The sequence below is a fragment of the Meleagris gallopavo genome, chromosome Z, assembly GCF_905368555.1.
Source record: "Meleagris gallopavo chromosome Z, MGAL_WU_HG_1.1, whole genome shotgun sequence".
Taxonomy (NCBI): Eukaryota; Metazoa; Chordata; class Aves; order Galliformes; family Phasianidae; genus Meleagris; species Meleagris gallopavo.
Window position 1 is genome coordinate 55,230,955 of NC_139435.1, and position 23,396 is coordinate 55,254,350.

Sequence of the window (23,396 nt, forward strand, 5' to 3'; positions counted from 1 at the left end):
GATGGTGGGCCAAGGGGAGAGAAGTAAATATTGTTTTCCAGGTCTTCTGAAAGGCTTTGACACTGTCTTGCATAAGATCTTCCTATAGGAGCTGCTGGAGGTATGAGCTAGATGAGCAGACAGCAAGCAGACTGAAAACTGGCAGAACAGCTGGGTCCAGAGGGTAGTGGTCAGCAGCACAAAGACTAGCTGGAGGCTGCTAAGAGGCAGCACTGACCGCAGGGGGTCAATACGGGGTCTGGTCCTGTTGAACATCTTCATTAATAATTTGGATGAATGCGTAGAGTTAATTTAGTAAATGTGAAGATGACACAAAATGGGGAGACAGGCCTGATGTACTAGAGGGCCATGCTGCAATCCAGAGGGATGTCATCGGACTGCAGAAATGTGCTGGCAAGTACCTTGTGGAGTTCAGCAATGGGCCACCCAGCTGGAAAGCAGCTCTGCAGGAAAGGGCCTGGATGTTCCTGGTGGACACCAAGTAGAACAGGAGCCAAAAACACGCCTTTGATGCAAAGAAGACTAATGGCATTTTTGGCTACGTTAGGCAAAGCAAGACCAGCAGGTAGAGAGGCAATCATTTTCCTGAGTGCTTTGTAACCAAAGTTGCGTGGACAACAGGCCTGGGCAGCCTGCTCTGGGTACCCCTGCCATCATCTCAAACATTCTGTGAGTTTGTAACTGCTGTTTGCTCAATTCCCGTTCACTTCGGGATAAACTCCAAGAGCCAATACAAAAATAAAAAATACTTTCCATCCATCCTTTTGTTTGTCTTTTCATCAGCCGTTATTGTTCTGTCACATTTATTTTGACAGTTTAAAAACTGAAATGAAAACAAGATCTTTTGCCACCATCAAGTTTAGAACAAATTGCTACAGAGCATGTTGGCAGTGATAGTGATACAGCTCTAACTCCTCTATCCTGCAGGGATGCAACGAGGGAGGCTAAAGCCCACTTGGAGTTGAAGCTGCCAAAGGAGATAAGGGATAATAAGAAGGGTTTTATTTAAGTATATCAACATTAAGAGGAAGAGTAGGGACAATGTGGGTCCCCTGCTGAATGAGGGGGTGTAAAAGGTAACAGGGGATGCTGAGACAGCGGAGGTGCTGGGCGCCTTCTTTGCTTTGGCCATCACTTCAAAGACTGCCCCTCGGTACTCCTATAGCCTTCAAGGAAGAGAGAGAGTCTGAGAAATGGAGAGCTTCCTTCTGGTTGAAGAGGGAGTGATCCAGGAGCATGTAGGTGGGATCATTGTGCACAAATCTATGGGTCCTGATGGGATGCATGCATGTGTGCTGAGGGAGATGGCAGAGGTGATTGCCAAACTGCTCTCTGTCATCTTTGACAGGTCTTGGAGAACAGGAGAGGTGCCTGAAGACTGGAGAATAGCCAGCATCACTCCAGTCTTCAAAATGGCAAGAAAGAGGATGTGGGAAACTACAAGCCAGTCAGTCTCACCTCTGTCCTTCGAAAGGAGATGGAACAGCTTGTTCTGGATGCTACCTCCAAGCAATTAGAAGAAAAGAAGGCTACCAGGAGTAGTCAGCATGGATTCATCCAAGGGGAAATGTGCTTGACCATCTTTGCAGCCTTCTGTGATAACGTCAGTGGGTGGGTAGATGAGGGAAAGCAGTGGATGTTGTCTACGTTGACTTCAGAAAGGCTTTTGATACTGTCTCCCACAACATCCTGATATGAAGCTGAGAAAATGTGGGATAGATGAGTGGGCGGTGAGGTGGGTTGAGAATTGGCTGGCTGGCCAAACTCAGAGGTTGGTGATCAGTGGTGTAGAGTCTGGTTGGAGACCTGTGACTAGCAGTGTTCCCCAGGATTTGGTGCTGGACCTGGTCTTGTGCAAAATCCTCACTGATGACCTTGGCGAGGGGATAGTGTCCACCCTCAGCAAGTATGCCCACAATACAAAGCTGGGAGGAGTGACCTGTAGGCCACAGAAGGCTGTACTATCATTCAGCAGGAGCTGGACAGGCTGGAGAGCTGGGCAGTGAGAAACCAGATGAGGTTCAACAAGAGCAAATGTAGAGTCTTGCACCTGGGAGAAGATAAACTACAGAGATGTGAGATACAGCAGTTTCTCAGCAGATTCACACTGTCTTAGGAGTTTAAAAGCAGTGCTCATATCCAGAACACAAATTCTCACATGGAACAGGTGACAGGTAAGGGAAAAAATAACCTTTAAAAAAAAGTCATAAAGCAAAATTGCTTTAATAGATGTCATCTCATCACCAGTAGAACAGCTCTGAACAAGAGAAGCCATATATATTTAAATAATGGCTTGTCCTCGACTTACGAAAAAAAATGTCTGCTTTATTGATGTAGATGGAATAACTCCCCAAAATTGTTTCATTTCTGCCCTGGGAGAGCACTTAGTCTCTGCATGTGTGATGCTCTCTGATTGGAAACATGTCATTATATCTGCTGACAGGGAAGGCAAGCTGCTCCTAGCAAGTTAGTTGCTGAGAGCATAGGTGGGCTCAGACAGGGACTGCGGAAAGGCCCATAGCCCAGCCTCAGCAAGGAGGCAGTGTGAAAAACTCTCCCCACAGACTGCGGGGACACTGGCTGCAACTGTTTCAATGTCCTGCACGCTAGAAGAGCCCAGAGAAATGGAGCTTGCAGAAGTATGTGCAGGAAAACGTAAGTTAGAGATAAGGGTGCAGCAAAGCAGACTTACAGGCAGGGCTCACTCCAGCAGCAAAGTTAGGATATTAGGATTCTGCTCCTTTTGCATAGGTAAGAGGGAAAGAATTCGGTGCCTTTTGTTTCCCTCCAGACCCAGCAACATAACACCAGCTCTGTGCTTGAGAAAGGGACAGACAACATACTATTGTTCAAGGAAATTTCTCAGTTCCTGGTCTTTAGAAGACTTCCATGTTTTAGCTCACTAGAAGGCAGGTATTTGAAAGGAATTGAAATTAGAAATTACGTATGCTAAACAAACTGTAGTGTAGCAGGTGAATTTAAATGAACATGATATAGATATTAAACAAATAATATCATGTGATATAAATTATATAAATATTACAGAAGGGAATAGTTGTATTGGACATTTGAAAGCCAGAATGTGTTAAAATACCACAGATGGGTGGCCAGGCACTGCACAAACTTCTGATGCAGCCTCATTTTGTTGCTGTTTCTATGTGGTCTAGCCTGGTTCTACATCTTACAGTCAGTCTGTTTGATCTACTGTATACTACTGTATAGTAAATCAAGCACATGAAAAGCCTGCATTACTTCTACAGCTTCTTGCTGAAGACCATGTCCTCCTGTTCTTTTTTCCTCTTTGATCTATGTTAGGCTCAAAGTCTTAACAGAATACTTATACTCTTTCAAAGAAATCAAAGGCCCCTAAAGGATTGTTTTTACTGCTTTTCCACTTCTTCTTGAGAAGAAAATTCCTCCAGGATAAGAATAGCCACTCAGTGTTGTGTTTGCACATCAGTTCAGCAAAGCTCGCCCATCTCCAGGGTCTCCACATTCTGCTGAGCAGCCTACAAGCTTCCCCAGAGTTTCTTGGGTTGCAGTCAGGCTGTGCTCTTGCCTCCAGCAACATGGGCTGGCCTGCAGTACTGCTGCAGTACTGTCCTTTGCCCCTGTCACAGCTGTTCTTCTGGGAGATCCCTGCTCCCACTCACATCAGCTGTGCTGGCCTGGAAAACAAACATACTCTGCAAGATGGTGGTACACTGTGCAAGAAGTAGACCCCATTCACTGCAGCTTCTCCCAGGTAAGAGAGTGCAGGATTTCTAAGAGAATCTGTCTTTCTGCAGATACTTACTTTTCTTTTCAGTAAGACCTGTTTTAAGAAATATTTGGTTTCGGTGTAGGCACATTGATTCTTGGAGACTTTGTAAAATAAAATGTTAGATAATGCAGTAAAAAGGAAATGTCTGAGAGTTTCTTCCTTGATTGTATGACACGTTGTCTTTCGCTTGACTTCTCTTCCCTACTTGTACTGAGAATACATAGTAGATCTGCTGCTAACTACTGTTTTGCATCTAGAGGCGCACTGGTGTGGACTTCCTGCAGCAGTTCTGACTGTCAGTCAGACCCAACTCCAAGACTGGCTCCATGCAAATCAACTGAAACCTCCCACAGAACAAAGTTCTGCCCATTGTGAGTGGGAAAAACTGGTCCTGGTTAACTTTGTCTTTTTCTCATCCTATTCCACAACAGTCCCCAGATGGCACTGTTTGCCCATTTTATACGAGTCTTTCTTTCTTTTTTTTTTTTTTTTTCCCCCTTTCCTTCTAAGTTTATAGGCAGCATCCAATCTGTTGTGTTCTTTCGTATATAAGGAAGAGCTGCTTCCTAGGAACTAGGCCTTGTTGACTGACCTGATAATTTCTTGGTGCTTTTGGAATCTCAGGACAGAAATGGTTCCATTCTTTTTGAATATCAGTGTTTAACTATACTCTGCCCTCCTCAAACCTCCTTTTTCCATAACAAAAAATCCCCTCTCTCACATTGAATGCTCCTCAATTTTTGCAGGCAACAAGACGCTAATAGCAAGAAGTAACTGTACCTGTACTGGTGGTATATTCCGGAGCATAATGCAGCATGATATCATTCTTTGTAACGTAATTTTCATACTTTTTTCCCTCATCTAGTAAGGGAAGTGGTGAAGTTTGAATTGAAAGTCATGTTAGAGCAACAAAATGAGGAAGACATTACTTGGTTTAGATTCTGAAGAATACCTGCTCCTAGAGCAGAGGAGAAAGAGGTGCTGGGCACTGACTGTGATAGCATATTCAGTTGCCTTTTTATTAGTTATTTTGGCACAAGAATTAGAACTGGATTACTTGAAAAGGTGAGAGTGATGATACAGCGTGAGTTTCAGTAATGAAGTGGCAAGATTATGCTCTTGAGAACCAGCAGCAGAAATCCTTGCAATCACCTGGAAGTGCATTAGAGATGATGCAGGAGTAACAAAATGAATGAGACCATGCCGATTACACATGATCAGACTACTGGTGGGGCACAGGTATGAAGAGGCTTTTCATTTACGTCACAGCCATTCCCAGCAGAGAGAAAAGAATCATTTATTGAGCCCTCCTTTGAAACGCAATGTGCAATGCAGGGTCACTTGCAGTGTCAGAATGTGGCCCAACATGACAAATCATGATCATGGCAGGAGCAGCATAATGTGCAGTGACAGTGTCCTCCATAAAGGAATCCATGCAGAGGGAAGGAAAAACAGCTGGGAGTGAGATGAGCTAAGCTGGATGACATGCAGTGTTGGCACATGAACAAGAGATCACCAATATGCTGAGGGTGGAAATTGTTGCTTTCTAGCAACTGCAAGTCATCTTCTTCAAATAGTCTAAGTAGCCCAAATAACAAGAAGTAATGTGACAAGTTTATGGAAAATATAGCATGATGGGATAGAGACAGTTTCAGTGATTGAGGGATTGCCCTTTCCGTATGCTATTCTGTGCTTGAAAAAAAGATGTAAGCTGCCATAAGCAGTTCTTTGTTGTGATGAGGTTTAGAGTCAAATTGGATTGAAACAGTTGAATCAGCCTTGTTCTGTATGGTAAGGGATGTTTTGATCCTGTACAGCTCAACACTGGTCAAATTTTTGTGGGTAAGGATCGGAAGGAGGCCAACAAGGCTGACATCCTGGTGAGAGTGTGTTATAGACCATCCAGCAAGGACAAAGAGGGAGATGAAGCAGTCTACAAGCAGCTGGCAGAAGTCATGCAATCACTATCCCTTGTCCCTGTGGGAGACTTCAATTTACCTGACCTCTGCTGCAAATGCAGTACAGCCCAGAAGAATTCTAGGAGGTGCCTGGACTGCGTGGAAGACAACTTCCTGGCACAGCTGGTAAGAAAGCCTGCCAGTGAAAGTGCCCCGTTAGACCTGCTGTTTACAAACACAGAGGACTCATGAGAGATGTGGTGGTTGGAAGCAGTGTTGGGCATAGTGAAAATGATAGAGTTATAGACTGATTCTTTGTGAAGTCGGGAAGGTGCTCAGCAAAACCAATACTTTGGGCTTCCAGAAGGCAGACTTTAGGATGCTTAGGACATTGGTTGGGAGAATCCCTTGGGTTGGGACAGTCCTAAAAGGCAAAGGGGTCTAGGAAGGCTGGACATTCCTCAAGAAGGAACTCTTAAAGGCACAGGAGCAGGCTGTCCCTGTGTACCATAAGATGAGCTGGTGGGGAAGAACACCAACTTGACTGAAAGAGGAATAAAAGGGAGTTTACCACCTTTGGATGAAGGAGCAGGCAACTTAAGAAGAGTATGAGGATGTTGCTGGGATATGCAGAAGGAAAGCTATAAAGACAGAAGCTCAGCTAGAACTTAATCTGTCTGCACTGTAAAAGATAAAAAAATGTTTTTACAAATACATTAACAGGAAAAGTAGGATAAAGAATAATGCCTGTCCTTTATTGGATGTGGTGGGGAACACTATAGTCAAGGAAGAGGAAAAAAGCTGAGGTACTCAATGCCTTCTTTACTTTTGTCTTTAAAAGTCACATCAGTTATTTTCAGGGTATTCAGCCTCTTGAGCTAGAAAACAGGGATGGGCAGCAGAATAAAACCCCACAATTCAGGGTAAAACAATTAACAACATGCTACTCCCCCTGGACTACCACCAGTGTGTGGGACTGGATGGGATCCACCTAAGTACTGAGGAAGCTGGTAGAAGTGCTCAGCAGGCCACTTTCCATCATTTATCAGTGCTACTGGTCAACTTGGCAGGCAACAGACAAGTGCAGACTTTTCAGTGTGATTCCTATCTACAAGAAAGATCAAAAGGAGGATCCATACTTGCAGTGGTGGAACTTAGGGTGTGGTGGGTAGGTGATGATAGGTTGACTGCTGTACTTACAAGTTTTTTCCAATTTTTATAATTCTATGGTTCTTTGAATCAGATAGTTCTGGGGGGCTTAGTTCAATCATTACAACATATAAAAAACACGCAAAACAAAAAAGTGGGAGTGGAGAGAAATATCTTGCCTCCTTGCAACAGTAGCTATCTGGATGTGCTGATAATTAAACTCACAGTTGTTTGCTGCACTAACAAGTGGAGTGGGTAATGGAAGACTTCAGTTTCAATAGAAGGAAACACTCAGATGTCTGTTCTATTAGTAGAGGCTTTCAGGAAATGAAAAACAATTTTGGTTAAGGATTATATAGAAACTTCAACTTCCTTGACAATTCCCAAATCTTAGAGTAATTCTTGTGCTTATTGAAAAGTTTCAAAAGTAATTGAAATTTTGATCACAAATGGTGCTAGCTCTTTTTCCCCCTCATATCAGAGAAATTGGCGACCTTAAAAAATCTTCTAAAAGCTCAGCCAATTTCCTTGTTGCCATGATCGAAGTCTAATTCTCCATCTACACTTGGAAAAAATTAGTCATGATGAATAGCTGAAGTAAGAGAGAGATGGAGCTTAAATTTTATTTCACTTGACGGCTATTCCAGAAGCTGTCTTAGAAATGAAAGGAAAACTCAGATAAGGAAACTTTGTCAGTTTACAAAAGTAGCTAAGCTTAACAGCCTGCAATCAGATGTAAGGACTCTTTGCCTGATATCCTCTAGAAATAAGACACAGGTTCACAGCATCTGTCTGTATCCACATCAATTCACTTTAGCGTTTTAATCCACTTGTCTTGAGGAAACTGTGGCTAGTAAAGTGGGGAGAAGCTCATAAAGGCTGGAAGCAGTAGTACAAACTTCTGTCTCATTAGTCTTGGGAATTCATGAGACTCCATAAATACCTCACCTCTTACAGCAGAGAAAGCAAGAGCTCCAGACATTTTATTAATCTGATGTGGTTGTCGAGCCGCTATCCATCATATCTGAAAAATCATGGCTGTCCAGTGAAGCCCCCGGTGAATAGGAAAAGGGAAACATTACTCCCATTTTTAAGAAAGGGAGAAAGGAAGAGCTGGGAAACTACAAGCCGGTGAGCCTCACCTCTGTGCATGGGAAGATCATGGAGCAGATCCTTCTAGAAGCTTTGTTAAGGCACATACGAGATAAAGAGGTGATCTGAGACTGCCAGCATGGCTTCACCAAGGGCAGATCATGCCTGACCAATCTGGCAGCCTTCTATGATGGAGTGATGGCTTTGGTGGACAGGGGAAGGGCAACAGATGACATCTACCTGGACTTGTGCAGGGCCTTTGATATGATCCCTCACCACATCCTTCTCTCTAAATTGGAGAGATGTGGATTTAAAGGAGGGACTGTTTGATGGATTAAGAACTGGCTGGCTGGATGTGATCAATGGTTCTGTGTCACAAGCGGTGTTCCTCAGGGGTCAGTCTTGGGATCAGTGCTCCTGAACATCTTCATCAGTTACACAGATGATGGCATTGAGTGCACCCTCACCAAGTTTGCAGATGACACCAAGCTGAGCAGTGCAGTCAATACACTGGAAGGAAGGGAAGCCATCCAGAGAGACCTGGACAGGCTGGAGAAGTGGGCCCATGAAAACCTAATTAGGGTTAACAAAGACAAGTGCAGGATGCTGCACTTGGGCTGGGGCAATCCCAGGTATTTATACAAACTGAGGGAAGAGCTCCTTGAGAGCAGCACTGTGGAGAAAGACTTGGGGGTTCTGGTAGACAAGAAGCTGGACATGAGCCAGCAGTGTGCGCTTGCAGCCCAGAAGGCCAACTGTGTTCTGAGCTGCATTAAAAAAGGGGAGGCCAGCAGAGAGAGGGAGGTGACTGTCCCCCTCTACTCGGCTCTTGTGAGGCCCCATCTGCAGTACTGCATCCAGGCCTGGGTCCCCCAGTACAGGAAGGACGTGGAGCTCTTGGAGTTGGTCCAGAGGAGGGCCACTAAGATGATCAGAGGGCTGGAGCACCTCTGCTATGAGGAAAGGCTGAGGAAACTGGGATTGTTTAGCTTGGAGAAGAGAAGGCTCCAGGGAGACCTCATTGTGGCCTTCCAGTACTTGAAGGGAGCGTATAAACAGGAGAGGCAATGGCTGTTTACAAGGGTGGACAGTGATAGGTCAAGGGAGAATGGTTCTAAACTGAGACAGGAGAGGTTTAGACTAGATATTTGGAGGAAATTTTACACACAGAGGGTGGTGGCATACTGGAACAGATTGCCCAAAGAGGTTATGGATGCCCAGGAGGCATTCAAGGCCAGGCTGGATGTGGCTCTGGGCAGCCTGGTCTAGTGGTTGGTGATATATACATAGCAGGAGGGTTGAAGCTAGATGATCACTGTGGTCCTTTTCAACTCAGGGCATTCTATGATTCTATGATTAAGTGAAACTAGAAAAACTGGATTGTTTCATTACTCTACTTGATAATTTACTGTTTTCTTGTCAAGACAGTGATGGGCAGGTATGAATGGAGGGACAGAAGCTGGGGCACTCCTTACCCAGGCACCATGTTCAGGAATATCTGCACTGATCAAAACCCAGCTCCCATATCTTGGTGCTAGATGGTCCGAATTTGCACATATTTCATTTGCTCCCATGTTCTCCAGAAGCTAACTGGATAACTCGTATGAGGTGCTACTCGTATGAGTCTGTTTTGGAGGCTGGTTTCTATCAGATGAACCCAGTCTCTCTGCAACCATCTGACACATGCCAAGTTGCCTTGTTCAGCCTGTTCTCCTCTCAGGGCACGTGCTGGCCTTCATCTTCACCCCATGGAAGACACACCACCCTGCCATGGCAAGGGATTCCCATGCAAGCTGGCAGTCATAAAGTCATAGAATCACCAAGGTTGGAAGAGACCTCCAAGACCTCTAGATTAAATGTCCACTTTTGTCAATATTTTCCACTAAACCATGTCCCTCAGTACAGCATCTAAAAGTTTCTTGAACACAAGCAGCACTCACAGCAATGGCGTTGGGGTCTTGGCTGCTTGGATGGGAGTAGGCCCAGGCCCAACACAGGATGCCTCTTGCTCACTGGTTGGTACATGGGCAACCATCTCTTCTTTACCAAGCGGGTAAAGAAAGAAGCAGGGACACTGGCCTAGCAGGCTGCTGGCAAGACAACAACTTTTAGCTACAGAGCATCGGAAGAGATTTATCCTAGAAGTATAGTGCTTGCTGTCTTCTCTGAGAATGTATTGATGCCACAGTACTCATTACGTACCCTGACCTCTGACAGATACGAGCAAGGACCGTTCTTTCGACTTCTCTTTAGGTGACAGTTTGGCTATTCTGTGTCAGACTTGATAAACAAAGCACAAATAGGCAAAGAGCCTGCTCTACTCATGTCTGCTAGCCTTTCTCACTTTTGTCATTTTAATCTAAATGGCTCAAACATGTCTGAGTGTTAAGATGGTCTGCTTTCTGATACCAGCTTGGTTCAGCAAGCTACCTGCCAGCAGTGAAAAGCAGTGCATAAAGACATCCCTCCTGGAAATATGTATTTGTGGTAAGTGGTGTCAGAGAACACCACTAAAACAAGATGTGCTTACATTACACATTGGTATTTTTTAATGTAAGGAGTGTGGTGTTTAACTGTTAATAAATATCCAGGCTTAAAGTTAATTAAAGGCAGTTACTAAACACCAGGCATCTGCAGCTGGGTTCCTTTTTAAATAAAGACTTGGACTCAGAAAGAGGAATTACATGGGGCAAAAAAAGACCAAAGAGGAAAAAGAAGGCTTAGCTTTTTTTTTTTTTTTAACTTAGGAATGTTATTTGAGTTAATTCCTATTTCATAGAAGAATTTGATTTTGTCATTGCCTATCAATTTTGGTCATTTTTTTACTTTGGTACCAAAGTAAAGAGGATTTCTGACTTTGAGGGATTCTCCCAGTAGGACAAAAGGACTGAAAATTCCACCTAATCCTAGGCACATCAGAGAAACAATGAGTGTTTGGAGGGTGTTAAAGTCAACACCTGCATGCTGGAAATAAATACACTAGTGTCATGGAGAGTGTCTAACTGAGCTGATCAGGGGCAATCCTCTTCCCTGGGGGCAGGGGTGCAGTCCCTGGGTTCCCTGGGACTGATATGCAAGCAGTGTTGCTGTTTCTGCTTTGCCTGTGTTGTTCATATCATGCTCTGTTACTCCTACCGCTTAGTGGGGTCTCTTGCACCTACTAAGGCACTGGCTTACACTACAGAGGGCTTTTTTGGTGGGAGCATAAGCCTTTACTACAGGAAGCAGAGAAGGCAAAGATCGAGATTTAAGAAAGAAGCAGTAAAATGAGGGGACAAAATAGTGGAAGGAAGGTTGTTAGTCAGTTTTCATACAAAAAGTGAAATTATGTCTTCAGCACTACTCTGATTTGGATCCTTCCGCCAGAGCCTGTCCTAAAGTTGAGATGTCTGGTATTACTCTGTAGCCAGTGGAGTCTGCTAATGTTTGGTCTTGGCGGGATTCAGGCATCTATAATACCAGAATCATTCAAGTCACCTAAGGAGCCTTGGAATTTTTCCTTGGGGCTTGTTCCTTTCCATTTCTGTTTTGTGTGAAGTCCATTTACACTGAATGGAAAACTAAAAGTGGCTCAGAGCACCCTGAGATCAGTTCTAACCAGCAGCACAAGTGGGAATCAGGCAGAGCAATCCTACCTTGTCCTTGTATCTCTGAGAGGAATTGCTTCATGGGAACACAAATGCAATCCTAAGGTTGGGGCTTTCTTAAGCAGGGAGGACTGCTACTTATCTGTACAACCCTGTGTAGATAAAGAGGGATAGAAATACTGCTACTAAGCAGTGTAAACTTTGAGTGCAGGGCTCTGGGGGCAACTAATGTGCACCTTCTTTCTTCAATTAGTCCTTCCTCTGCAGCTTTACTTCCCCTTTGAAAGCAGATAATTTCATGTTGCAGTAGAGAGTGAGTCTGCAGCCTGCAGAAATAAAACAGGCTTTGACTTCCTATAGCTTACCTCCTCAGGGGTGTTTCTGGAGTAATCTTCTTCGTTTGTGTTTTTTATGTGTGTGTGTAAAGACGGACAATCAATTACTCAGTACAATTAAAGCTACTGAATTATTTTTGAATAATTATTTGCTGTCCAACTCTCTTGTGTGTGCAGAAATTTTCCATTCCGTCTGATCTAAGAAACAAGGTTTAAAATGACATTGCTTCTGCATTGTCTTTCACCTCAGCATCTGCATACCTCTGGAGACTTTGTAGAGCACCAGCATGGAGGAGGAAGATTCACACTTCAGTGGACAGTCTTTGATAACTTTTTCTGATGTTTTGCCACAGCTTAAACCAGCAGAGACCTGACATACATTCAAATTGCCAGCAACTGACAAATAGAGAAATAAGACAGGAGAAAAAACTACTGTGTGTCCATCTGGATTTCTAAGTACATGGCAGCAATCTCAGAGCATCAGCTCATCTTTAAAAATCCTGGGTCTTTATAGAGCTTCACTTAACTGAAACATGACACACATTCTGTATGTTAAAAAGGTGGATTTTATTTACACTGATCCTGTTTCTGGTCCTCCTATTTGCTCCCAATACAGCACTGAATACATTAGGAACAAGATTGAGAATGATCACTCTAATTAGAAAAAAAAGGAGTGTTTGTTTAAACCACTGGCATGAGTAGTTGACACATCTGACCTTGTCAAGTTTGGTAAAAAGATACAGGTTTTACACAAACACACTTATAAGCATAGACACACACATACAAATGTGGGATCCACTGAAATTAAGGCCACAGTGAGAGTATTCCTGAGGCAGTTCAAAGAGCTGATAAACTGCAGATCTCCAGAAGTCGTTAATATGGCAGCAGGTAAAGAGATCTGAGATTAGTACTGGATGGGAATAGTTCAGAATAATGCTACATTAGACAAGGGGAAAGAAGAAACTGAGTAAACTGTGGCTGTGTTTTGAAACTGGAATAAAGGAAATAATTGATCTTTATTTATTTATTTTCCTTATGCAAAATGTGATACACAGAAAGGGAAAGAATTAGCAGCAAAAGAAATAAGAAAGTAGACATACTTCCAATGTCTATTTCAATTAGTCAGGACACTTTGGGAAAACTGAAGAACACAATGCTGTTCCTGTGCTTACAAGTTGGGGAGCACCCAAACATTTCATCTGTGGTTACACAAGATGACCAACTGACACAAGATATAAACCAGTTATGCATGACAGAAGAGGTGATGCCCCAAGATTTGTAATGAACAAGCAAATTTGAAATGCACAGCAATGAATGTGAGTACATTAAACTACAGAAGACTCATAAACTCATAGACAATTACTCAGCCACACCTGAAGTCCTGTGCTGCACTCAGATTTCTTGCTAGATATTTTCTGACCGCAGTAAAACACAATAATAATGAACTTAAAATGACGTTGCTGTAGGAGCAGATCAAAAGGTTCTAGGGAAAAAAATGGTGAGATTTCAACATGCTTAGAGGTAGATGCTGGTGAGTGTAACATATGCCAGTTAGCACACCCTTATCTGTGGAGAAACTGCTTTGAATGAATCCAGAAATAGTTAATCTTTTGTAAGAACCAGAAGGTATGAACCATGGAAATATTCAGTGTGGAGTTCCCACCTCCCTCCTGAAAGGGAAAAAGCTGTAGTATTGCTAAGGAAATAAAAATAATGGCATTTCTTAGCTGCTGCTCTGTGTTAAAACACAGCCTGCATTGGTGTGCCTTCTATTTGCTACAGAATTAACTTTTCTAATTTTCTGCCTGAAGTCTCACTCAGTGGTTCAAGATTTAGAAGAAAGCAGAAAATGTTAATTGAAAGTAAAAAATACACCTTTTTTAGACATGCAAATAATGGGACTTTGGAAGTGAGATCTATAGACACTACAGAACTTGAAGCATACACACTCTAGCCTGGAGTAAAACCCATATTTCATTTTGTCCCTTCCTACTTGTTGAAAGCCTTGCAGTCCTCTCTAAATTTTCAGTATCTTTCTAGCAAAAACGCAGAGTATACAGAAACTCCACAGGCAGAGGTGAGAAGCAGTAATACCTCGCTAAGTATTGATCTTTGTGGCTGCCCCTCTGAGTCAAGGAGCATGGTGAGAATACAATCAGCTCTCCTTTACAGAACAGCTTCATTCCCTCTTCCAGAAAATTAACTTTTAAGGCCTCTTTTCCTTCTCATTTATCTTCCTCCATCTGCCACAATGTGCTTCCTTCCCAGTGGGTTTTGCTAGAAAAGGATCCTACACGACGGTATTAAGGAGACAAAAGAAAATTCCACTCGCCCAACACCTTCAAACTGACTTCAAAGTTCCGTTCCTAAGCTGCCTGATGCCCTTTGGTGCAGCTTAGTGCAAAGTCTCCCTGCGAAGATTCAAACCACAGCTTGCAGACCAGCCCCGTCACAGCCACAACACCGCACTGCCTCCTTAGCCCGCGGCGCGGGGGCTGCTGGGACATTCCGCCTCTCCCGTGCGGAGCCCCACTTCCGGCTCGGGGCTGGAGCGCCGCTGGATGCTGGCCAATAGGAGGGCCGGGCGGGCAGGTGCGGTAGCTGCTGATTGGCTGGAGGCGGGGCGGGGCGGGGCGGAGGGCGCCGGGAGCGGAGCGGGCGCAGGCCGGAGAGTGGGGAGGATGCGGTTGCGGCTGCGCTCGGGCGCCTTGGCCGCCGGCTGCCTGTTGGCCGAGGCGCTGGGCGTCGCGCTGTTCCTCCGCGGCTTCTTCCCGCTGCCCGTCCGGTCCCTGCCTCGCGGGGAGGCACGCGCAGAGCCTCCCGCCGAGCCGGCCCCGCCCGGCCCAGGTAGGAGGCTGGGTTGGTCCGCGGTTTCACGGGTGCTCTCCGGTGCGAGGGCTTCTGTGCTTTACAGTGCCGTTCTGTGGTGCTGTCGTGTTTCGGAGCCTGCTTCCGAAGTAGCTTAGAGGGGAGTTAGTTCTGTGTGTAGTATTGGTCGCTGTCTGCAGGAGGAGCCTTAATCATCGGCTGTGGGTGGTGATGATGAACCCGTCACCTCCAGGGAACGGCTGCATTGAGCTGTGTTTCGGCCAGGCGAGGCGGCTGGTAGGACATCTGTCTGCTGCTTGGTAGGACATCAGTCTGCTGGAGCAAGGTTGTGGCAGCCCTAATGGGACCCGCTGCTTGTTGCCTCCTTCATTGCTGCTTCTAAATTACACAAAAGCAGCACCTTGGGACAGGCTTACTGTCCCAGGTGAATTTGTAGAGGCAGTGGGTAGAAGAGATGGTTGCCTAATTCAGAATGTGGCATCACAATATCAATGAAGCAGGAACACTATAAAGCTCTCATCTTACAGGCTTGAGCTGAGACTGCTAAATTGCAGTTAAGTATTTAGCTGGAGATTACCAAGACTGTCAGGGATGTCTGATAGGTTGTGCTATAGAGATCTCAGTGTCAGGTTTAAGTATGAGTGAAACTTTGTATTCCCAGGTGAATGTTAGCAGTAGATGCTGGGGGGAAGAGGGATCAGACAATTGGGCTTTGAAAAGTCTAGTTTGACCTGGAGAGTATAAGTGTGTGCCAGAGATCTCTACAAACTCTTAGGTTTAATTTAGATGTGTTGGTAACCTTAGGCAAAAAATGCAGTGATGGGAATGGTTATTTCCTCTCTGGAGTTCTTGTGTAAGAGCTTGAGTGCAGAATGATCTCTTGGTCTCACTAATAAGCACTTAAAGCCATTGCTTTGCTTTCCTAACCTGTGTTAGTCAATCATAGAATCACAGAATGGCGTAGATTGGAAAGAATCTTAAAGATCCTTTAGTTCTAATCCCCCTGCCACAGTCAGGGCTGCTCCCCAACAGACCAAGCTGCCCAAGCTCAGCCTGGCCTAGAATGCCTGCAGGTTGGAGCACTCACCGCTCCTCTAGGCAGCTGTGCCAGTGCTTCACTGCCCTCTGAGTAAAGAATTTCCTTCTAATGTGTAGCGTAAATCTCCCCTCTTTTTGTTTAAAGCCACTCCCCCATATCCTGTCCCTATCAGACCATGTAAAAAGTCCATCCGCCACAATGAGGTCTCCACACAAACTTCTCTTCTCCATGCTAAACAATCTCAACTGCCTCAACCTTTCTTTATAAGAGAGATACTTTAGCATCAGCCTCGTGGCCTCACCTGTACCTGCTCCAACAACTCCATCAATGACACTGGTGAAAGATGTTGAAGGGTGACAGACCCCTGGAAGGCAACACCTCTTGTGATCAACCTACACATGGACATAGAGCCATTTACCACAACTGTCTGGCTGCAACCATCCAATTCCTTATCCACTGAATAGTCCTCCCTTGAAATCCATAGCTTTATAGTCCAGAGTTAACAGTGTGATGGGGGAGCATGTCAAAGGCCTTACACGGGTCCAAGTAAATTATGTCAGTTGCTTTTCTATTGTCCACTGATGCTGTCATTCCATTGTAGAAGGCCACTAGATTGGTCAGGTATGATTTACCCTTGCTGAAGTGGTGTTGGGTGTGTCATAACCTCCTGGTCTCACGTGTGCCTTAACATCTCTCCCAAGAGGATCTGCTCCATGATCTTCCCAGGCACAGAGGTGAGGCTCGCCAGCTTATATTTCCCCGGGTCTTCTTTTCTCCTTTTCTTAAAAATGGGAGTGATGTTTCTTTTTCCAGTCACTGAGGGCTTCACCTGACAGTCATGGCTTTTCTGTTATGATGGTGAGTGGCTTGGCAACTTCACCAAGCGCTTCTTTCAATACTCTGAGATGCATATCATCAGGCCCCATAGACTTGTTCATATTCAAGCTCATCAGGTTGTCACAGACTTTCTCTTTTCTTACTGTGGGAGGGATTTTGCTCCCCCAATCTCTTCTTAGAGGCTCAGGCATGTGAGAGTCATGGGAAGCCTGTCTGCCAGTGAAGAGTGAGGTTAAGAGCTAGTTGACTACCTCAGCCTTTTCCATGTCTTGTTGAAATTTCTCCCTTCTCATTTATCAAAGAAGGGAGATCTGTCTCTTCTGACTAGTATAGTTATAGAATCTCTTTATTATTTTTCACATCCTTCACCAAGTTCATTTCCACTTGCACCTCGGCTTTCCTGATTTCATCTCTGCATGTCTGGATGGCACTGCTATTTTCTCCCCAGGCCACCCATGCCTGCTTCCACTGCCTGTACATATCCTTTTTTATCTTCAGGTTGACCAGCAGTCTTTGCTCAGCCATGCCAATTTCCTGCTTCTTCTGCCTTATTTTCTCTGCTGAGAGATGGATAGCTCTTGTGCTGTCGGAAAGGTGTCCTCAAGGAACTGCCAGCTCTGTTCCATTCCTTTGTCCCTAAGGAGAGTTTCCCAGCAGATCCCATCTGGTAATTCCTGAAACAGTCTGAAGTTTGTTCTCCTGAAGTTCAGAAGCCTGACTCTGGTCTTTGCTAGCCTCCTTATTCCTTGGAATCTGACTGACTCCAGTCTTAACCTCTCTTTAAAAAGTTTGTGGAAGAACCTTTTGTTTTGTTCACTGCTTACAAAAATTCCCTTTCACGTAAGGTAACTTTTCTAAAGAACTTTAGCAGACATAAATAAGCATGCCACATCTTAAGAGCTTGTATCCAGCAAATTTTCCTTCCCTAGAGAAGTGGGTGGGAGTCCGTTATTAAAAGAAGCACAGCGCATCCAGTTCTGCCTTCTTGTTTTTCACCTAAGTGAAATGCATGAATGCCAGAGCAAGCCTGCCAGTTTAGTAATTCAAGTCATTTAGAAACAATGTTTTATTTTTTGTCAAAGTTACTGGGAGTTACCATTTTTGTTGTTGAAGTTTTCCTCTCTCCTCTGCTTTGCCCTTCTTCAACTTCCTTATCTGGAAAAATCAGTACCACTAGCAAGATTGTGAATGTCAATATAGCAATGCTTATGTATGTACCTAAAATACAGTTTATGAGCTTATTTTTAAATTCTTTTTAGACACAGAATTATCCGTGCCCTTCCCAACTTATCAACCACTTAATCAGAAACACGTTTTACTCTAAAAGAACACGGAAGCTGTAACTTTATATAATGCATATTACTGATCAACCACTGTTGTCTAGGAAGTCATCTGTGAATGGGATCCACTCTGCTTTTATGTCTGTATTTCTGTTTTGTCTCCTGGTGGAGGTAGGAGGCTTGTGAAGGATTGGCCCAAGCCTTCTGCTGTAAAAAGAAAATGTTGCTGTGTGGCTAAGCTGAATGCAAAAGAAGAAAAGAGGTGGGCTTGAAGGCATGTCATGGCCCATTGCTGGAGACATGGCTGTGCTGTGCTCTCTGAGCACAAACTGTAGTTTTTCCAGGATATTCTAGAATTGGATTTTGGCCCTACAGCTGCTGTCACTTAGCTATCCTAGCATGCAGACTTCAACTCAGAAGGATGCAAGTGTGTACAAATCTTTTTGCTTCCAATGTCAATGCAGTTCTGTTTATTTCTTTGTTACTCCTGCTCTCTAATGGTGAGATTTGATTGAGGGGCACTGCTTGAATTATGTTCTGTTATACAGGCCTGGATATTAGCACAGGTGAGTACTGTATTTTTTTTTCTTAAAGTAACTGTCAATTGGATCTACATAGTTCAGTCTGGCTAACTCAACCAGAGAAAGTAGAAACTGTCTCTTTATCCCTTTGGGCTTTCTGTTATGGAGTTTTTTCTCAGTTCTTACATTTCTCATAGTGCACTGCATTTGTTCTTTTATCTTTTTTGTTTTTCTTCCTAACTGCTGAATTTGTGTCATTCTTGTGCTAGATGGCCTGAAAACTCAACTTCCTCAGATTGGATCTAATGTTTGCCTTCTCTGCAACTTCTTGCTTCGGAATGTAAAGTTAACAAAAGAACTTTAAGGCACACATTTCTATGGTGCAGCTGTCCTTTAACTTATGTCTAGCAAATGTTAAAATTTTTGATGTCTTAACATACATTCTTGTTGTTGTTGTGCTTTAGGAATAGTTTCCAACTGGACCAAAATTCCACCACCACTTTTCAAAAAAGTTGTCATTGTCCTGATAGATGCTTTGAGAGATGACTTTGTCTTTGGATCCAAAGGTAAACAGTTCATGCCTTATACTACACAAGTTATTGAAAAAGGGACATCCTACAGTTTCATTGCTGAAGCAAAGCCACCCACCGTGACTATGCCTCGAATTAAGGTGAGTTTCCCTTTAGGGTTGGCTCATTGAAGAAAACTGAAAAGACTGGTTTGTTTCATTTGCTGAGAGTTGGTGTAAAGAGGGTTTGTGATATTACTGTTAATCTGTAGCTGGAACTTACTTTGTGGCAGTAATGCATGTGATAAGATTGTTATTTGCCTTGACCCAAATGTGCTTCCTGCAGAAAAGGTCAGGCTGCAAAGGAAGGTAGAGAGGATGAGTGAGTGGTGGTAGCTTTCACTGATGGCACTTTGCCTTGTTTTGTTCCTTTATTTTATAGCTCAGTGGTAGAAAGCTCTATGAGAATCAGCTAAGGACAGTTAGGCCCTGGTGCCAGCTTAGATGGTGGGCGCAGTCTTTTCATTTGTAATCTTGGGGAGGCAGCCAGATGGCTAGCAAGTTTTCTGATTGTCTTCTTTTCAAGAGCATTTTTGTTGGTGTTTCTCACTCTGTTCTGATAGGAACATCTTCTGATGGGAAGTCTAGTTGTAAGTAAATTCATGTTGTTCCAACCTCAACATAACTAAAATTTGAGTTTTGTCTGTAAATATTTAATCATCTGGGCTTGTTAGTAAAGGATCTGAGTAACAAGGCCAGAAAGAGACTGAGGAAAACACAGTCTGGTAGCTTTTCATAGGTGGACTTCATTTTTTTTTTCCAGAAGTTTTTTATTTCTGCTTTGAGCATCCTGCCATTGTTAGTATTGTGTTAGGTTAATTTACTTAAGCCATCTACACAATCTTAGTGGTGATTTACTGAGCCATTAAATGAAGGAAATTTCAACTGGGATACAGAGCGGTTTTGCTTCCCACTCATTAGAAATGTAATTTTTAATTTTCTGTTAAGCAGGTAATATTCCTGATGCCATTTGCCAATTCCTGGCAGCATATTGTGATAGTTGGTATGATGTGGCATGGCAGTTCGTATGTTCTTTTGCCGTATACTTTCAATGACTACATATAGTAATCTCTTTCCTCTCTGCTTCATTATTTTCTCTAACACTAATATTTTATTTTGGGTATTGTAAACTTTTTAGTTTCTGTTAATACATCTCTTGTTTTATGCAGGCTTTGATGACGGGTAGCATTCCTGGTTTCATTGATGTTGTTGTGAACCTCAACTCTCCAGCTCTAATGAGTGACAATCTAATATGGCAGGCAAAAGCAGCTGGGAAAAGAATAATCTTTTATGGTGATGATACTTGGGTAAAATTGTTTCCAAAGCATTTTGTGGAATATGATGGAACAACGTCCTTTTTTGTGTCAGATTTTACAGAGGTGAGAGGCTTTTTATAAGCTCAAGTTAAATAATGTGCATACAAACACATAGTGACGACTTTGGAGAATGAAGGAATGAGACTATCCTTGTTTTGAAACATTAACCTGGCAAATAAATAGAAATTGAATTGTCTTTTCAGTATTGACGTCTTGAGCTAAAGATTTCAGTTCTTCATGCATAGGGCACTGGAAGTGTTTGGGTTGTACAGTAATGGGTGATGCGTTACCTACAGAGCGTTTAAAAATGTCGCTATCCATGACTCTGGTTTCCTAGTGCATTTGTGTTAGTACAGGCCATCTTTAAAAGGCCTGTTAATAGATTATCTTCACGTAGAGGCATATTTCCTACAGTATTGCTTTTTTAGGTTTAAGATAAGCAATGTTTCAATGTTTTGGAAAAGAGGGGACATAAACAAACAAGAAAACAAAACAAATTGTGAAAATTCTTTTTCTGAGAATACTAAAAGAGTAAATGGGCTAGCAGTTCTAATTCATGTTTTGAAACTTTTGATTTGTAAAATCTTGCCATTGCCATTAACCCAATGCTACTGGCATATGTACTTTGTCATGTTTAAGGAAGTTAGATAGGCCTATTGTGAATGAAAAATACTTTTAATTGTTCGTCCTAATAAGCCTTGTGGAAGATTCAAGGCTTGCAGAGTGAAATGAAGCAAATGTGTTGCTAGATCTGATGGTGCAGATGCAATGTTTAAGTGTTTTTAATACCCAGGGGACATGCGTGCAACTAAAATGAATTTTCAACTTAGATAGAAGAACTTGGGATAGACTCCAAGCAGCATTTTTTTAAATATTTCATTGTTGTTACACAGACAGTTTTTTTTTGTCAGCACTGTTTTTCTCTTATGTATTTCCAAGCTCCAAAGAAAGGCTGTTCCCTACTTCTCAGAAGCGATAATTCAGAAGTGTGAAAGGTGAAAGTGATTAAAAGTGTTTTGAAAGAGTTTTTAGAAGTGTCTGTGAAAGCTTGTCAGTTCTGTATTCTTTGTTTTATGTAATCTGGTCTTTGACAAATAAGAGAGATTGAAATGGGGTGAAGAATCTTTTTTTTAAGATAGTCTTTGACTCTACCTAGCAATGAAGTGATCAATCTGATTATTTTTTTTCTTTTAACTTTGTGAATGACTAATTCTCATTATCTTCTAGAGAACTTTCATGAGCAGTACAAAATAATCTTTTTATGCTTTATACAGAAGGGAAATATTCTATGCTTTTTACAAAAATTATTATTTGTTTTCCTTTTGTTTCTGAGGTTGATGATAATGTTACTAGACATTTGGATAGAGTGTTGAAGAGAGAAGATTGGGATCTCTTAATATTACATTACCTAGGATTGGACCATATTGGCCATATGACTGGGCCAAACAGCCCACTAGTAGGACCAAAGCTTCGTGAAATGGACAACGTCTTGAAGAAGATTCATATTTCTCTTCTGTCAAAGGTAATACATCTTGTCCTTGGATGAAAATCTGGCTTTTATAGAATTGTAATGCATTAATAGTCTTCAATGCAATTGCCTGTTCATGAGTAGTAGTTTATTCCTAGATGGAGGTGAGTGTTTTTCTGTTCTTTTTCTTTTCCTGCCTGTTCTCCAGTTAACAATGATTGCATTGTTAATAGCATTTTAAAGGATTTACTGTCTGACATAAGTAACGTCTATTAACTGCAACTACTGAATAGCTCTGGGAAATAATTTCTCCTTAATCTGCAGGAAGAGAAGTGGAATATGAGCAGAAATTTTTATTGCTCATGAATTAAAACGGTAGTTGATGTCCTTTTTAGTAATTTAATTTAGCAGGAGCAATAATGGGTTTATGTAACTATGTGTCTTGTTTTTATAATTAGGAAGGTATGCCTAATTTTCAGATATTGAAAAGTATCAAATGAAGTGGAGTTTGTTGACATTTTTCCTTATTCTCAACATAGAACATCAAATTATCAAATCTGAGTCTGTTTTTAGAGTTGGAGGTAGAAACTTATCTAAATAGTCTGGATGTTGAAATGTACCATCTTAATTCCAAGTGGCCTTAAGCTTATTTATTTTTTTTAGACAACTGCAGTTCAAATAGCTCCTCATTAAACTTCAGTAGTGTATCTGTATGAATGGGTAGTATAAAATTAAAGGAAAATTTAAAATCCTGTTTGTGAAGGTTATAATCACATGTATCTTGGTGCAGTTTTTATGCAATGATTTTGCTGACAATCTGCAAAGCTTTCTTGCAGTTTTGGAATAAGGACATAAGAAAAGCAATTTTCTTCTGAATGTAACAGGTACTGGAGATGACAAAAAACTGTTTTGCTATGAAATGACAACATTTGTTGTCTTTTACTTGACAGCTCAGAAGTGCTGGACAAGCCTTGCTTATGCGTCTGTTTCTCTGCTTTCAAAAATAGACATAATTTGACATCAGTCATGTCAAATTTCTACCCCAGAAACACTTGAAAGATTGGAGAAAAATATTTGAATTTAACCTTCTAAGATTTCTCTTGATCGTTTAAAACTTCAAATGTTATGACTTAAAATCTAAAATGGAAGTGTAGAATTAATTTTGTTTTACTAATTAACTAATTTCCTTTGACCCTGCTCAAATCTTTTTTAGTGCATTGCTTACAGTAAGATTTATAAAATAGGTTTATCATATTACACTTACTGATATTTTTAGTATTAATATTTTTCTAATTAAAGTCTCACTGAAGCTGAAGACAGAGTTCAGCTGGGCGGAACAGACTTCTTTCCGTGTTAGTGTTCCTGTACTGCTGATTTTCTTCAAGAAGTCAGATTCTTCTGACTTTGTAAATTGGTTATGTTCATTTTTATTTCAAAGTCTTTTCATGATAGTGTTATAATTATACATATTTGTACCTTAACTTAAAAATAAATAAATATGTGCTGTTAATACTTAGATGTTTCCTGGTGATCTGCTCTGGCTGTTGACATCCAGTTTTGAGATCTGAATTTATTTCAGTAAATATTCATGCTTGAAAGCAATAGAGGTGATGGAGCATATATAGATAGATACATACACATGTGCACACACACAAACAGGTCCAGCAGAAGTGTAATGTCTCCTATTCATTCCCATGGAAAATAAAAAAAACAG

The 23,396-nt window shown here is 42.3% G+C and overlaps 1 protein-coding gene across 8 annotated transcripts in view; it reads left to right on the forward strand.

Annotated features, from left to right (window-relative positions):
* The first annotated feature begins 14,429 nt into the window (after nucleotides 1-14,429).
* Nucleotides 14,430-23,396, forward strand: part of PIGG (phosphatidylinositol glycan anchor biosynthesis class G (EMM blood group)) — an 81,634-nt gene continuing 72,667 nt past the window's right edge. For all 8 annotated transcript variants that reach the window (XR_014880350.1, XR_014880352.1, XR_014880351.1 and 5 more), the window contains exons 1-4: nucleotides 14,430-14,671; nucleotides 18,795-19,000; nucleotides 20,068-20,277; nucleotides 21,548-21,736. Coding sequence is in view for 4 of the 8 variants with exons in the window: in XM_085212880.1 (XP_085069006.1) it covers nucleotides 14,506-14,671; nucleotides 18,795-19,000; nucleotides 20,068-20,277; nucleotides 21,548-21,736 (771 nt within the window). In the remaining 4 variants the exon portion in view is untranslated. The remainder of the gene's footprint in view (nucleotides 14,672-18,794; nucleotides 19,001-20,067; nucleotides 20,278-21,547; nucleotides 21,737-23,396) is intronic.